At 36.4% G+C, this 16,309-nt stretch overlaps 1 protein-coding gene across 2 annotated transcripts in view; it reads right to left on the minus strand.

Annotated features, from left to right (window-relative positions):
- The window catches only part of unc13d (unc-13 homolog D (C. elegans)), a 42,293-nt gene that overhangs the window by 10,951 nt on the left and 15,033 nt on the right, over nt 1-16,309 (minus strand). For both annotated transcript variants that reach the window (XM_061908801.1, XM_061908802.1), the window contains 16 exons: nt 14,192-14,372; nt 14,079-14,123; nt 13,909-13,980; nt 13,399-13,468; nt 13,230-13,334; nt 12,132-12,224; nt 11,952-12,052; nt 10,642-10,759; nt 10,429-10,550; nt 8,985-9,075; nt 8,860-8,916; nt 5,342-5,439; nt 5,209-5,260; nt 5,010-5,140; nt 846-963; nt 618-770 (listed from right to left, as the gene is read on the minus strand). In XM_061908801.1, the coding sequence (XP_061764785.1) occupies nt 618-770; nt 846-963; nt 5,010-5,140; nt 5,209-5,260; nt 5,342-5,439; nt 8,860-8,916; nt 8,985-9,075; nt 10,429-10,550; nt 10,642-10,759; nt 11,952-12,052; nt 12,132-12,224; nt 13,230-13,334; nt 13,399-13,468; nt 13,909-13,980; nt 14,079-14,123; nt 14,192-14,372 (1,607 nt within the window). The remainder of the gene's footprint in view (nt 1-617; nt 771-845; nt 964-5,009; nt 5,141-5,208; nt 5,261-5,341; nt 5,440-8,859; nt 8,917-8,984; nt 9,076-10,428; nt 10,551-10,641; nt 10,760-11,951; nt 12,053-12,131; nt 12,225-13,229; nt 13,335-13,398; nt 13,469-13,908; nt 13,981-14,078; nt 14,124-14,191; nt 14,373-16,309) is intronic.

Here is a 16,309-nt window from a genome sequence, read left to right on the forward strand (position 1 = left end):
GAATCAGAAATACTTTAAAAATCCCCAAGGGGAAATTAATATTTTTAGCACATTCCCATTCAAGACACACATTACAGGGAGACAGAACAGGATCGCTGACGGGTCTGTCAACTTCCGGCGCCACTTACAAAAAGGAGGTTTGAAAAAAAAATTCAGTCTAAGCCTGAGCCCCTTGAGAGGGGGTCCAGACAAGGGGGAAAAACTCATAGCCATAGAACACATAAGCATGTGTGTAAGAGGGAAACATAAAACAAAACAGGACATTAAAAAGCAGACCTGATGCAACCAGCCACTTCTACACACAGCCATAAAAGTAAAAAAAAAAAACCCCAAAAAAACCACGTATACACTCTGTTGGCCTCTGCGGTGTTCCACGCCATCATCTGCTGGGGTGGGGGGGACAATGGCCAGAAACAGGAGCAGACCCAACAAAGCAACCAAGCCTCACTTTTGGTTTGTGAATTTGATAACAATGTTATTTAGTGTTATCTTACTGTTTATCCAATGACGTCATAAACACGACTAACGATAATTAATTTACAATTAGTAATGGCTTACTGTAAATTGGTTGTAATGATTGTTTTGTAGATATATACAATGCATCAAAGATACTGTACCTCAGTGATTTTGACCATGAGCATGAAAGCCTCCTCAGGGTCAGGCCAGGACATCTGTTTCCACAGGTCACATACTGGCTGGATACAAGCCACTAGGTCCACTGCTGAGGAGCTGTGTTTAATGGGCACTCCCCCACACTGCAGGGGCTGCAGCTGCAAATCATGTTTATAAAGATGACGCGGCACCGCAGAAATACACGCACCTTGAAAAACATAAGAGGGGAGTACCTGGTCGACCTTGACAGCCCTCTCTACTCTGTCCTTGGTGGTGAGAAAGACCTTGTTGAGCCAGTAAGGCTGAGCCTCTCTGAAGTTCTCATGAAAGTTTGAGAGCTTAAGTAGCCCTCTGAAATAAAAGAGGGACAGAAGCGTATGTTTTAGATGTTTTACAAACTCCACACTCACTTGAGATGTTTGCCTATTTTTGTTTTTCCTACTTAAGTGACTTACTCCCTTTAGTGTGTTTGTTTCTTGAAGAAAATAAGTGCTTAGAATAGGCTGACCATATTCTGAAATCCCAAAAAGAGGACACATAAATGCGTGCCAAGGCGGGCAGCACGCCAAGGCCGGGAAAAGGTGAAAATTTGCCATTGATACTTGAACTTGCTTTATAAATAATATATTTATTTAAACAAAGCATTTTTTTCTCCTCTGCTGACAGCAGTGTTGGCGCTAAGAATTTTCAAAATGGGGTCCCATGGACCCCATCAAGTCATAAAAAATGGGGTCCCACCTTTTTGTAAGAGTTTTGAAAACAAATGAAAAACGTATGTATTGTCCTGTTATATCTCACATTCTATGTTGTGTTTTGGAAAAAGGTTGTCATAAACGTTACTGTCAGAGTTATTTGTTGATGAACCCCAAGAGGCAGAGACGGAGGCAGGCATAGAATATGAAAACATGATTTAATTAAAACTAAACAAGAACAAACAAAAATCACGCATGTGGGCGGAATAACAAACTAAGGGAGCTAGCACTGGAAGCTAGAAAACAAAAAGGAACTTTAGCATGGAAGCTAGTGGATAACAAACAGAAAAACTGGAAATAACTAATGGCTAACAAGAACAGCTTACCGCTACGACGACCAGGACAAAATGTAGCACGACAGGTAGTAGCTGAAAAGAATCACATCGACACGACAAGAGCAACATATGGCAACAAGTCCAATTGACAATACAATACAATGATCCAGCAAATGACACAAGACAAAGCAGGTACAAATACGAGCGGGCTGATTGGCAACAGGTGTGGCCAGGTGCCAATCAGCTGCAGCTGAGGAGGAACACAGCACTCAGGGAACAAGACAGGAAGCTGACAAAATAAGAGCACTGGACAGGAATTAAAGACAGAAGATACTAAACACAGAGGAAAGAGACAAATGCAGAGGAAAAAACTAAAACATAGACAAACTGTCAGGGGAAAGCCTGACAGTTACTTAACTCATTAAAAATATATATATATATATATATTAAAAAAAGACACATTTGTATGCATATATAAATGTATTCAGTTATAAACATTCATTCACTTTCTTCTTTCCTTCATGGATCTAAACTTTACTGCCGCTGGTAGTTTGTTCTATGTTTTTATTTAATAAGTTGTAGGTGTAATTATTTTAGTATGAAAGAGTAAAAAGTGTTTTCATTCGGTCATGAAATGATGATAATGGTGTGCCTGGGCATACATACATTTTATATTTAACGCTTAAATCTCTGGAGTCTTCTTCAACTTCAGATCTATTCCTCATTTCAAAATTATTTTTGTTGTTGTTTTTTTGTTTGTTTGTTTTACGCCCTGGCAAACACACAAAATATGCAAAGTCTTCCACCAAAAGTATTTTTCAAAGTGGAATATTTGATCTGACGTAATCGGGGTTGAGCTGGGGGCATGAGGTAGGGTGTAGCAGGGGGGTTTGGGGATGGCTGGGTATATGGGTATTTGTTCTGTTGTGTTTATGTTGTTACGGTGTGGATGTTCTTCCGAAATGTGTTTGTCATTCTTGTTTGGTGTGAGTCCACAGTGTGGCGCATATTTGTAACAGTGTTAAAAATGTTTTTATGGCCACCCTTAGTGTGACCTGTATGGCTGTTGACCAAGAATGCCTTGATTAACACTCAATTAACTACCTCTGTCTCTCTCTCTTTATCTCTGCCCCTCCCTCACGAATGTTGCTGCGTGCGCACACCTTCACAATTTGTTTTGATTTTAACTCCTCTTAACCCTGTAGGTACATTGAAAATACACGCAACCTTGACACAAAACCTCGGACATTTGTGGCATTTAAGAAACCCCGCACGGACACCCCAGACAGTCCCGCCAAAGAGGACATGTCCAGGGAAAAGAGGACGTATGGTCAGTCTAGCTTAGAGATGTCCTTAACCAGAACTTGTTTTGCTTTTTGATTTGGCTATACCTTCTCTATCCCATAATACCACTAAATAATGTGCTTATGCTGTCTCCCCTTAATGTGTTTTATATTGAACACAAAAGACCGAGTCAATTACAAAACTACAATATAGGGAAGGATGATAGGATCTTTATTGTGATAACGATATATATATCACAATATATTATTTGATATGTAAATAGTGATTATAATTAGGGAGGCATGGGGTAGTGGGTAGAGCGGCCGTGCCAGAAACCTGAGGGTTGCAGTTTCGCTCCCCGCCTCTTGACATCCAAATCGCTGCCGTTGTGTCCTTGGGCAAGACACTTCACCCTTGCCCCCGGTGCAGCTCACACTGGTGAATGAATGATGAATGAATGATAGGTGATGGTCGGAGGGGCCGTAAGCGCAAATTGGCAGCCACGCTTCCGTCAGTCTACCCCAGGGCAGCTGTGGCTACAAATGTAGCTTACCACCACCAGGTGTGAATGAATGATGGGTTCCCACTTCTCAGTGAGCACTTTGAGTATCTAATGATAGAAAAGTGAGATATAAAATCTAATCCATTATCATCATTATTATTAATCATTTTCAAATTAGTTACAAAGGCTCCCATATTGACTACCGACGTATGCAGTGACATATTGCCTCATTTACTGTTGTATTATTTTGTTCAAACTAATATTAATCTATGTGCTAGTTTACTGTTAATAAATGGTTAGTTTCTGTTGTACCGTGGTTCTATCTACACTCATCACTAATTATTCTGTTTTTAGGATACTTTATATTATTAGTCTGGGGCGACACTACACATCTGGGTATGGAGCCAATACCAAGTGCAGTAGTTACAGGGGAATATTGGTAATACCAATGCTAACACTTCAAATGTTCAAGAATATAAAATAATTAAATTTGACCACAATTAAAATCAGACAAAAACTATTGGCTCCTTTTGGTTTTTCCCTTAAAGCCCTGCTTTGTGCAGAGACACCTACCTCCCCCAGTTTGTAAACAACAAAATGAAAAAAAAAATACAAAAGATTAATTGATAATGAAAAAATAATCTACTGTTGTATCGACCATATCCTCATATTGTTACCGTCAACATTTGTATCCGACCACCTCTGTTTAGGACAAGGGTGTCAAACTTATTTTAGCTCAGGGGCCGCATGGAGGAAAATCTGTGCACACACGGGCCGGACTATTAAAATCACGGCAATTTAAACTAAAAAATAAAGACGATTTCAGATTATTTTCCTTGTTTTAATTTGGCCAAAAATAAAACAAACACATTCTGAAAACATTACAATAAAAATGTAGAAAAAATACCCGGCAGCGGTAAAGTTTAGATCCATGAAGGAAAGAAGAAAGTGAGTGAATATTTATAACTGAATACATTTACATTCATCCAACCATTTTCTACTGTTTGTCCCTTTTGGGGATATAATGTGTTTTTTTGTTGTATTATTTTTTTTTAAATTAATTAAGTAACCGTTATGACAACCTTTTTCCAAAACACAATGTAGAACGTGATGTATAACAGGATAATGCATACATTTATCATTTGTTTTCAAAACACTTACAAAAAAGTGGGACCCCAAACATTTACTGTGGGACCCCATTTTTATGACTTGATGGGGCCCCTGAGACACCATTTTGACAATTCCTTCATTCAATTCCAATTACGTCCTAATTCTTGATGTGCTTTTTTGGAGACATACATATTTGCTCATAAGTTAAAAAGTTTGGACACCCCAGACTTAGACCAAAAGTACTGGGCCAACTACAAAAACCTTGTCGACCTGTCCATCCCCTTTGCAACTATAACGGCTGTCATTTGTATGAGAAGACTTGGCGTGCGATAGGCTGTTCTTGCTGACGAAACTTAATTCAACTCCAACATTAACTTTTTGGGGACTCTCTTAGGGATTCCATTGTATCTAAACTAGGCTAGAACTCTGCATTGCATGATTAAGTTGCTGCAAGGTGTTTGAAGGATGTCTGACCTTTTCTGTAAGAAGGCCTTGTCTTTCTGGATGGCTTGCAAGCTCAGATAAACAGGAAACAGGCTGTTGGCTAGACTCTGATCAGTCCGACCTTCCATCAGTGATAAGGTTTCTCTCACTTCAGCAGCAAGCTACGGCAAGGAGGACAATAAAATAAAGGAGGTGACATAAAAATGAAGTTAATGGTAGGCGTACTCACCAGAGAATCAAACTTCTTGTAGACTTCTGTGAAAACGTCCACTTGCACTGCGCTGTAAGATTACAAAATACAACACAATAATTTCTGTGTTAACAACATTATAATGCTTTTTTTTTCTCCACCATATTATTACCTCACAAATATTCGGTTCCAGACGTCCTTGTTGAGTTTTATGTCATCCCGCACTTCCTCAATCAACCTGGAGAGAGCGCTCAAGATTTCGCATAGATCCTGTACGCCAGACAAGTGTAAACACGTTCAATAGGATAGACCAGGGGTCGGCAACCCCACATGTGACTCTTTAGCGACGCCCTAGTGGCTCCCAGGAGCTTTTCCAAAAATGGAAAAAGATGGGTAAAAAAAAATATTTTTTTGGTTTTAATATGGTTCCTGGACATTGTTAGAAAACCCACTTTTTAAAATAAACATGCTTCACTGATGAGAGTATTTGGCGAGCGCTGTTTTGTCCTACTAATTACGGCAGTCCTTGAACCCACCATAGTTTGTTTACGTACAACTTTCTCCAACGCTGCCACAGAAAGACGTGTTTTATGTCACCCCTTCTTTGTCTCATTTTGTCCACCAAACCTTTTATGCTGTACGTGAATGCACAATAGTGAGCTTTGTTGACATTATTGACTTGTTGGACTGCTAATCTTAATCATTGCTAACATGCTATTTAGGCTAGCATCATTATGCCTTGTTTGTAGTTATATTCAAGCTATAAATGTATTTTACTTATGTCTTCTGTGAATTTAATTTATATTTGCATGTCTCATGACACATTATCTGTACAGTGTATTTAATATTGGCTGCATTTCTGACAGTTGTTTGTGTGCAGTTATAGACCACAGCAAACGTTGCACAGCTTGCAAAGATTGTAATAAATCCATTAGAAGAAGACAGCCTGCTGTTTCCTTTAACTTGGGAACAAACATCTATAACTTTGGTCACTCTAAGCCAGTAACTTCCAGGAGTTCTCACCCTATGAAAAGCCTACATTGCATTAATGTTTTCCAATTTTGTAAAAATGTGTAGAATAAATATTACATTTCAACATTTCTGTCAACAAAGATTTGCGTCAGCCTTTGACAAACTCTCATTTCGATAGTAGGCTAATATAGACACTTACATTATGTGTTGTCTTCAGTATAACACTTATATAAGGTGTTAAGTTTTTTACGGCTCCAAACCGATTAGTTTTTTGTATTTTTGGTCCAATATGGCTCTTTCAACATTTTGGGTTGCTGACTCCTGGGATAGACTTTATTCATCAGTGATTCCCGATAAATAAGTGTGCCACGAGAAATTATACAATTCACTTAATTGGTCCAAAAACGATTATTACCTACAAAAAATATATCTTCTCTATTCATTTAGTTATGTTGGGGATACATGAGTGACAGCACATGTATATTATCTTTGATGAGATGCCAAAAGATACATAATTAACCTGTGTTTCCACCTGTGGCCATTTATTTGTACAACAGAATACGTTTGTTCTCCATGTCAAATATGTGCCTTGTCTCAATAAAGGTTAGCTAACAATGGTCTAAAGCAGGGGTCACCAACCTTTTTGAAACCAAGAGCTACTTCTTGGGTACTGATTAATGCGAAGGGCTACCAGTTTGATACACACTTAAATGAATTGCCAGAAATAGCCAATTTGCTCAATTTACCTTTAAACTCTATGTTATTATTAATAATTCATGATATTTATCTTTGTATACTCTAGCCTTTAAATAGACTCCCTTTTTAGACCAGTTGATCTGCCGTTTCTTTTCTTTTTCTTCTATGTCCCACTCTCCTTTGTGGAGGGAGTCCGGTCCGATCCGGTGGCCATGTACTGCTCGCCTGTGTATCGGCTGGGGACATCTCTGCGCTGCTGATCAGCCTCCGCTTCGGATGCTTTCCTGCTGGCTCCGCTGTGAACGGGACTCTCGCTGCTGTGTTGGATCCGCTTTGGACTGGACTCTCGCGACTGTGTTGGATCCATTATGGATTGATCTTTCACAGTATCATGTTCTCATATGTTCTCATAGTCATCAGTATCATCAGTATCACAGTATCATGTTCTCATAGTCATCATTGTCACCGACGTCCCACTGGGTCATTATTGTCACCGATGTCCCACTGGGTGAGAGTTTTCCTTGCCCTTATGTGGGCCTACCGAGGATGTCGTAGTGGTTTGTGCAGCCCTTTGAGACACTAGTGATTTAGGGCTATATAAGTAAACATTGATTGATTGATTGATTGATTTGTGGAAACACTGATCATCTTAATGATTTCTCACAAAAAATATATATTTTTGATGACATGTTTTAAATAGGTAAAAATACAATCTGCACTTTGTTAGAATATATAACAAATTGGACCAAGCTATATTTCTGAAAAAGACAAATCATTATGTCTTCTAGATTTTCCAGAACAAAAATGTTAAAAGAAATTCAAAAGACTTTGAAACAACATTTAAATTTGATTCTACAGATTTTCTAGATCTGCCAGAATAATGTTTTTGAATTTTAATCATAATAAGTTTGAAGAAATATTTCACAAATATTCTTTGTCGAAAAAACAGAAGCTAAAATGAAGATTTATATTAAAATATATTTATTAAAAAAATTAATTGACTTGAACATTGATTTAAATTGTCAGGAAAGAAAAAGACAGAAATTCAATCAATCAATCAATCAATGTTTACTTATATAGCCCTAAATCACTAGTGTCTCAAAGGGCTGCACAAACCACCACGACATCCTCGGTAGGCCCACATAAGGGCAAGGAAAACTCTCACCCAGTGGGACATCGGTGACAATAATGACCCAGTGGGACGTCGGTGACAATAATGACTATGAGAACCTTAGAGAGGAGGAAAGCAATGGATGTCGAGCGGGTCTAACATGATACTGTGAAAGTTCAATCCACAATGGATCCAACACAGTCGCGAGAGTCCAGTCCAAAGCGGATCCAACACAGCAGCGAGAGTCCCGTTCACAGCGGAGCCAGCAGGAAACCATCCCAAATTAAAAGGTAAAAAGGTATATATATGTATATGTGTGTTTAAAAATCCTAAAATCATTTTTAGGGTTGTATTTTATTCTCTAAAATTGTATTTCTGAAAGTTATAAGAAACAAAGTAAAAAAATAAATGAATTTATTTAAACAACTGAAGACCAAGTCTTTAAAATATTTTCTTGGATTTTCAAATTATATTTGAGTTTTGTCTCTCTTAGAATTAAAAATGTGGAGCAAAGCGAGACCAGCTTGCTAGTAAATAAATACAATTTCAAAAATAGAAGCAGCTCACTGGTAAGTGCTGCTATTTGAGCTATTTTTAGAACAGGCCAGCGGGCTACTCATCTGGTCCTTGCGGGCTACCTGGTGCCCGCGGGCACCGTGTTGGTAACCCCTGGTCTAAAGTGATCCAACACAATAGCTCTGTTAAAAGGTGTGCCTATAAACAATATCTTCATGATTGTGGTTGATATTGTCATGTATCATACTAATACATGAGCACCACTACAAACAGCTCAATACAGTTCTACATCACTGGACACTACAACCACAATAATAACATTATAGTTCCATACCTATTAAATGCAAAATAGTATTTCTAAAGGTAAAATATTTAACTTTGTGGTAAGTTCTTACCTTGGTCATTGGCTGATGCAAACCTTTTTTGTTGGTGAACCACTCCTGTGTACCCGTCTGTTCCAAATTGACAAACCATAATATTAGTGTTCCATTGTATCAATGACATCATTCTTATTAATGACCTGTATGGCATCTGCGACCTCCTCCTGGAGCTCAAACTCAGCTGGGTTCATTTTCTGGAACGCTTGTGTCTTGCAGATTTGAACCAAGATTCTGAATAACAGAGTGAAATAACAAGAACCCAATCATTCATAATTAATCAACACGTGATGATTTTACATACACTACATTCGTTAAGTATTCTCAATGCTGAACTTTTTACGCATTTATGCCTTATTTCAAAATAGAACTTATGAAGACTTGGTTCGGTGCTGTAGCTCATTGTATTTCAAATTAACACCAACCATTGTAATGAATTAAAATCAATTTAATTGGTGCTTGCCCCCCCAAACTGTACAATTTTAACATAGTAATAAATAATGTAAGTAATAAATGTTGTCTAAAACAAGATAATAGAATGTACTCCAGCAGTAAATGAAGTAACTAATTGTCGTGTAGGGGATTTTAGCTTGGAGAGTGGACTTTTACAGTATCTACTGCAAACTGCTTCTCTGTCAAACACACCGTCAGCAGCTTCTCCATATTTTCATGGATAAATGTCCACCATGTCGATATCATTTTAATATTCTTGGTTGGCACCAAACTCACTTTGCTTCAGTTTGGCGCAGACTTGCAGTGATACAAAATGCTTCACTGAATCAACTCCACGCTCATGTTTTTGATGATTATATTTTTTAAATTCAATGAATAGCATCCCTTTCTTCTCAGTACTCTCTTTCTTTCTGGTGCGGAAAACAAAGTTATGTCGATCTCTAGATAATGCTAGCGGGTAAGATCAGATGTTTTGCTCAGATCAGGTGTCCCCAAACTACGACACGCGGGAATTCCAAAGTTTTTTTGGGGGATATTTTTTTTTTTTTTTCAAATCTGTCCATTATAATCCACTTTCTACCGCTTGTTACTCTCAGTGTCTCCTAGCCGCTCAGGCAAATCATATTGTCTAAAAAATGCATTTTTCCATCGATAACGTGACACTGCGGCTCGAGCGCGCGGAAAGTGCGCGCTTTTTCAGTTAATTAGTGCCCGGGTAATACATATATATATATATATATATATATATATATATATATATATATATATATATATGTATACAGCACGGCCCCCGGTCAAATTGTTTTACCCCAACAGCCCCCAAGTCAAAAAGTTTGGGGACCCCTGGGTTAAATCTTACGGGGTTCACTGGGACATTTGCTGCACCAACTAATGGCGGGGATGCCTGTAACGCAAAAGATTGCTTGTAACTTAAAACATAGCAATTAGCAGAGAAACAGCTTTTATATCAAAACCCTCTTAAGTTGGGGTACCAATGTGAATTCATTTGTATCATTTTTTACATATTCCTATCATTTTTAGGGTGCGGTGAGTAGAATTTTAAACAAATGGTAGATTGAGTGAAGCATTGTTCTTTCTTACTTTCAGGATGTGTTGTAGACAACAATAATATACCTTAACAGTGTGTGCAACTTTGGAGTAGTACTTGGCGTCGGGGAGAAGATATCTCTGTATTTTGACACTAAATACAGTCCATACTGCAGGAAGCCATGAAGAGAGTCCCCAAGTTCTTTTTTCTGTAATGCCAATCAATCAGTTTGTCAATATTTGTTACAGGACATGACATGGGTGATGATTGGTTATGACACAATTTTTTGTCTTTCCCACCTGTTGGTGTGGTAGCTCCTGTTGATGCCAGTGGTACTCCACGCTAGTCAGCTGCTGTAACAGCAAAGAGGAGTCCACCTCCAAGCTTTGGTACAGTTTACTGTAAGCCACCCACTTCCTGCAACAGTAGAATGCAGTCTAAGTAACAGGAAGGAATAACTTCCAAAAGCTATCTTTTTTGAGTAGGCTCCCACTGCAGATACAGTATGAAGTAAGGTTAATGTTTTGTTTTGAACGTGCTTTAAAAATGCTTTAGAAACATCACATGTGAACAGTAACATCATTAAAAATGTCCGAAAAGCGGTCGCAGGAGCAGAGCTTATTTAATCTTGTCCATGTCTCAGCAATTAGTTTGTTCACTTACTAATGTTTAAATTCTCACCTGTTAACATTTTCTAATAGGTGTAGAAAATAATAAAGAATGCGTAAATCGAATAAATAAAAATAAGTGTTAAAAATAGATGGAAAATAAATAAAAAATCCTGTAAAATGCTATGTTAAACTTCTATGCTTTTATTTTTTTTTTCATTTTTATTGTGTTTTTTTCTATTTTATTAAAAACTGATAATCGACGGATAGATCTGAAGTTGCTCTATAGACTTAAGCGTTGAAAAAATTACAAAACTAAAAAAAATTCATGAGTGGGGCTCTTTTTGCACTCCCGGGAATTAGAGTGGGACTTTAAAAAGTATTAAAAAGTTTAAAAATCAATGTTGCCATTAATTATTAATCTACTTTAAAATCCAATTACTTTGCATCAAATATTCCACTTTGAACATTTTTTGGGGGAAATGTTGTGTTTTTGAAATAAAAAACAGGGTTTTGTAAAAAAAAAAAAAAAAGAGCATAAGACATAAAAAAACAAACATTATATCAATAGATATACCTGAAGTTACCATTCAAGTTGATCTATAGATTCTAGCGTAGTTTAACAAAACTAAATAAAAATAATATGTTACTTATTTTTAACATTTTAATGACTGGAACCCTTATGGGTCCCCAGGACCAAGCTTGAGGGAAGCCTTAAAGGTTAATAAAAATGTTTAAATATTGTATTAGTTTTGAAAATGGAAAATATCAAAATGACCCCCGAGTGCTTTGATTTTTCAGTATGCGGCCCTCAGTGGAAAAAAAATCGGAGACCCCTGCACTACAACATTATGCCCATATAAAGGCATTACCATCATATATTATATGCTATTCGAGAGATATTTGCCTTATCATAACATTGTAATGTCATGCTTAAAAACACTTTGTCAGGAGGTTTTTTAGGTTCTTATCAAATATTGTGCCAGGTGATGTTTGCTCACGCCAAATCCTGGAGAAAAGGTGAGAGGTCGTTCTGCGTAGCGTAGTGTTCCAGTAGAGTCTGAGCCTCACCACACAGTTCTCCTTTCCAAGTAACGCAACTCTTGGAACAACACAAAAAGATGTGGGAGTTAAGTGAAGATGAGGAATATTTTTTCAAAAAACTGAAAGGGTCATTTTACCTTTTGTTTGGAAATGTAAGATAGGACAAACTGCTGCAGGATCCCACAGTAGTTGATGTAAGCGTTTCGACCTGCGCTTAGTGTCCCGTCTCTCTGTCAGTCACATGATACATACTTTTCTTTAAAATCACCAAATACATGACAGATTTGATTCTCCTTTTAATATTGTAACACCAATGATCATGTTAGCCTAAAGGCACTCAATGAAATACACCTATATTCTAAAATGTAACCTTTTTTTTTTATAATAACAATACAGTGGAATTCGCTTATCTTGACACACAAATATTACTCTATGGCTGGGAATTACTCCAATATATTGACGACAGCTTTATTTTTCTCGTACATGCACATGCATCTTCCATTGTTGCCATTTCTAATACAAAGTAGCATACAGTTCAAACTTATATCCGTCAGTAGACTCCATATGGAAGCGCTAAAAACTACAACATGGCTGAAGGAGAGAAGACACAGTCGAACTGGAGGCACGCAAGTAAGACAGCGCATCCTGAAGAAACACCCAAAAAGAGGCTTGAAGATGGGCTGTAAAATGTACTCTCTGCAAAATTTTGAACAAAGAACCACCATTACAGGTTATGACAACCACAAAGAAGTGTTAAAATGTAGAAAATAAAATTCGTAATATGGCCTGTTTAAGCTAACACTTTCAGATAATATCAGTAACATGGTGTACTGGGACATGTTGAATTGGTCCACATACAGTAAACCCTCGTTTATTGCTGTTAATTAATTCCAGCCCTGACCGTGTTAAATTAATTTAGGCGTAGTAAAAGTCCTTAACAATAAATCTAATATTTATTCAGCTAGAGCTTAAATATATGTTTACGTCCTTTTAAAATACAGGTTGTAGCCTTCTAGACATAAAAACACCCAGAGAGGGACCTTCACACTTGTTTGTTCCTACAGGCCGAGCCAATCAGTGGCCATGATACACAATCCATAAAAATTCCAAAAAAGAGGCAAAGTAGCAGTCCATTTTATTGCTAAAGATACAAATTAAATGGAAAAAAAGTTAAGTGAGTATTGTAGAGGACAATCACGGTAAAAACGTGCCAATTTTCAAGGGACGCGTTTCACCTCTTTATGGATGAACTTGAGCTTGAGGTGACAATGTCCACGGTCAGGGTACGTCTCTGTTCTGGGCTCGAGATGGTACCAGTTGTCTTCGGTACAGTGTAGGTCCTCAAATGAGAAGGACAATTATTCCGAATTCTAGTCAGTCAAGAAACAAAATATTTTTTTGTACCTGGAGTTTTATGACAATTTTTCCCAAAAAGTCGTCGGTCCCTCTCTCCTTTTTGGCCTCCTTAATCATTCTGAATGAGCAAAAAGTATATATATATATATATATATATATATATATATATATATATATATATATATATATATATATATATATATATATTCATATATATATATATATATATATATTTATTTATATATATATATATACATATCTATATATACATATGTATATACATATATATATATGCATATATATATATAAATATATATATATATATACATATATACATACACACACATATATAGATACATTCATATAAACATACATATGTATATATATATATATATATATATATATATATATACATACATATATATATATATGTATCCATACATACATATATGCATATATACATATAGACATATATATATGCATATATAATTATATACATACATATACATTATGTACTGTCTGTCTAAAGTGCTAGTAGGCCAAAGTAAAGCTTGTTGCCTTTTTAAACTCGTAAAGTTGGTTTTGAAGTCCTCCAGTTTCTGAGTGAGTGAGACCTCCTCGTCTTTATCCCTGGAACAACAACACATATCCAGTGAGGTGATTTTAAGGCACTAGACAGCAGAGTTATGGAAGTTTTTGAGATGCTGTTGTTGTTGTGGTTTTTTTACCACATCTCAAGGTGGAAGCTGGCGCCCAGGATGTTGTCAAACTCCCTGAACACAAAGCAGGATTACACAAAGCCTGATGTTTTTAAGAACATATTCAAAGCATACAGGCTCACAGTATAAACGTATCGTTCCAAATAGGGTTGAGAGTCTGCATCTTTATGTCTGTCTGATAAATCTTATCATCAGACACGGCATCCTTCACCACATATTTGGAGGCTTTGGATCGAGATCGACGTGTGCGTTTTTCTTCTTCATCCTCCAGTATTGTCAGCAAGCAATATGGATCACTGAAACCTGAACAACGAAATATGATTATAGTCTTTATTTTTGGTATATTTTTGTATTGTTGGACAACAGCAAAATCAAACAAAGCAACTAAATCCCTAAATGCTATTGCAAAATTTTAACTTTCAAATGAAACAAAATCAGTCAGACAGTCTACTGATGTGCATTTTATAGTTCACATTATGATTCATGCAAATGCAACCATGTTATGTTCCCAAATGCAACTTATAAAACACAAACTATTACTTAAAACTGACAAACTACTTTGAACAAGACATGTTCCGGTCAGGATTTTATGCCGCCGAGTCCAGTACTGATCATCCAAGATTGAGCTTGGCTGATACCAATCCTGATTACTGCATTAACTCTAACATTTCAATTTATTTACGTCGAGTGCTATTGACAGTTTCACAATATCAACACAGTATTTAAACTAGTTCCTTAATTTTCTTTCATTACATACAATTGTTTGAGCAAAACAAAGTCAAGAGTGCACAATAATTAAACAAATGTAAAAACTACTATGTACTACTCCTTCAAATCCTTCGGTCCTCATGTGTCCATGGAATTATTCCTTGAATTTGTAACGTCAACAAAAATTACCCACAATACTCTTCAGACGGAAACATAAAAAATGACCGTTTGAAGCAAGTAGTTGAAAGCTTCAATACATACTTCATAAAGATTGGACCAAAATTGAAGGAAAAGATTTTAGACCTAGTGTCAACTGATGACTTCAATGACGCCATAGATAGAAATTCCAACTCAATGTTCTTCACGGACATGATACAAGAGGAAATAGGTAAAATTGTGAATAAATGCAAATTCAAGAACTCTATTGGTTGTAATAGAATTGGAAACGATAAAAAAGGTTATTGTATACATTTCCGAACTATTGACTTACTTATCATTTCAAAGAGGCAAATTCACAAACAAAATGAAAATAACAAAAGTTGCACCAATTTATAAGACTGGAGACAAACACCAGTTTACAAACTACACTTCGTTACCCTACTTCTACAATTTAAAAAAATGAATGAGAAACTATTCAACAACTTGAACAACGTCATAAACAAATATAGTTTCGGAGAACCAATATGGATGCAGAGCCAACATTTCAACATCAATGGCATTAATCGAAATAACGGGAGAAATTGCCAACACAATAACTGGTAAACAGTGTGCAGCAGCAGTATTTATGGATTTAACAAAAGCATTTGACACAATTCATCATAATATCTTAATAAACAATTTAAAAAGTATGGCATCAGATGGCGGGTCTTGAACAGGCTAAGAGGCTATCTAACTAACAGGAAGCAATATGTGAAGCTTGGCGAACACACATCTACAGCTACAAATATATCTTGTGGCATACCCCAGGGATCAATATTGGGACAATTTTTTTTTCAATCTCCATAAAAACGACATTTGTAGAGTTATAAAAGACTTAAAGTTAGTATTGTCTGCAGACAACAAAAATGTGTTTTGTTCAGGACACAACACATAGAAGAAATACACATGATAACTGCAGAAATAAAAAAAATAAAGAGATGGTTTGACAAAAACAGACAATCCCTAAATGTCAGTAAAACTGAAATAATGCTTTTCGGTAACAGCTAGAAGATATGTTGTTCCTAGCTAGCTTAGCAGTTAGTATAGCTCATGGGTCACCAACATTTTTGAAACCAAGAGCTACTTCTTGGGTACTGATTAATGCAAAAGGCTACCAGTTTGATACACACTTAAAAAAATTGCCAGAAATAGCCAATTTGCTCAATTTACCTTTAAGATATATATATATATATATATATATATATATATATATATATATATATATATATATATATATATATATATATATATATATATATATATATATAATAAAATGGGTATTTCTGTCTGTCATTCCATCAAACATGTTTTTTCCTTTTACGGAAGTTTTTTTT

This window comes from Nerophis ophidion, linkage group LG08 (genome assembly GCF_033978795.1).
Source record: "Nerophis ophidion isolate RoL-2023_Sa linkage group LG08, RoL_Noph_v1.0, whole genome shotgun sequence".
Taxonomy (NCBI): domain Eukaryota; kingdom Metazoa; phylum Chordata; class Actinopteri; order Syngnathiformes; family Syngnathidae; genus Nerophis; species Nerophis ophidion.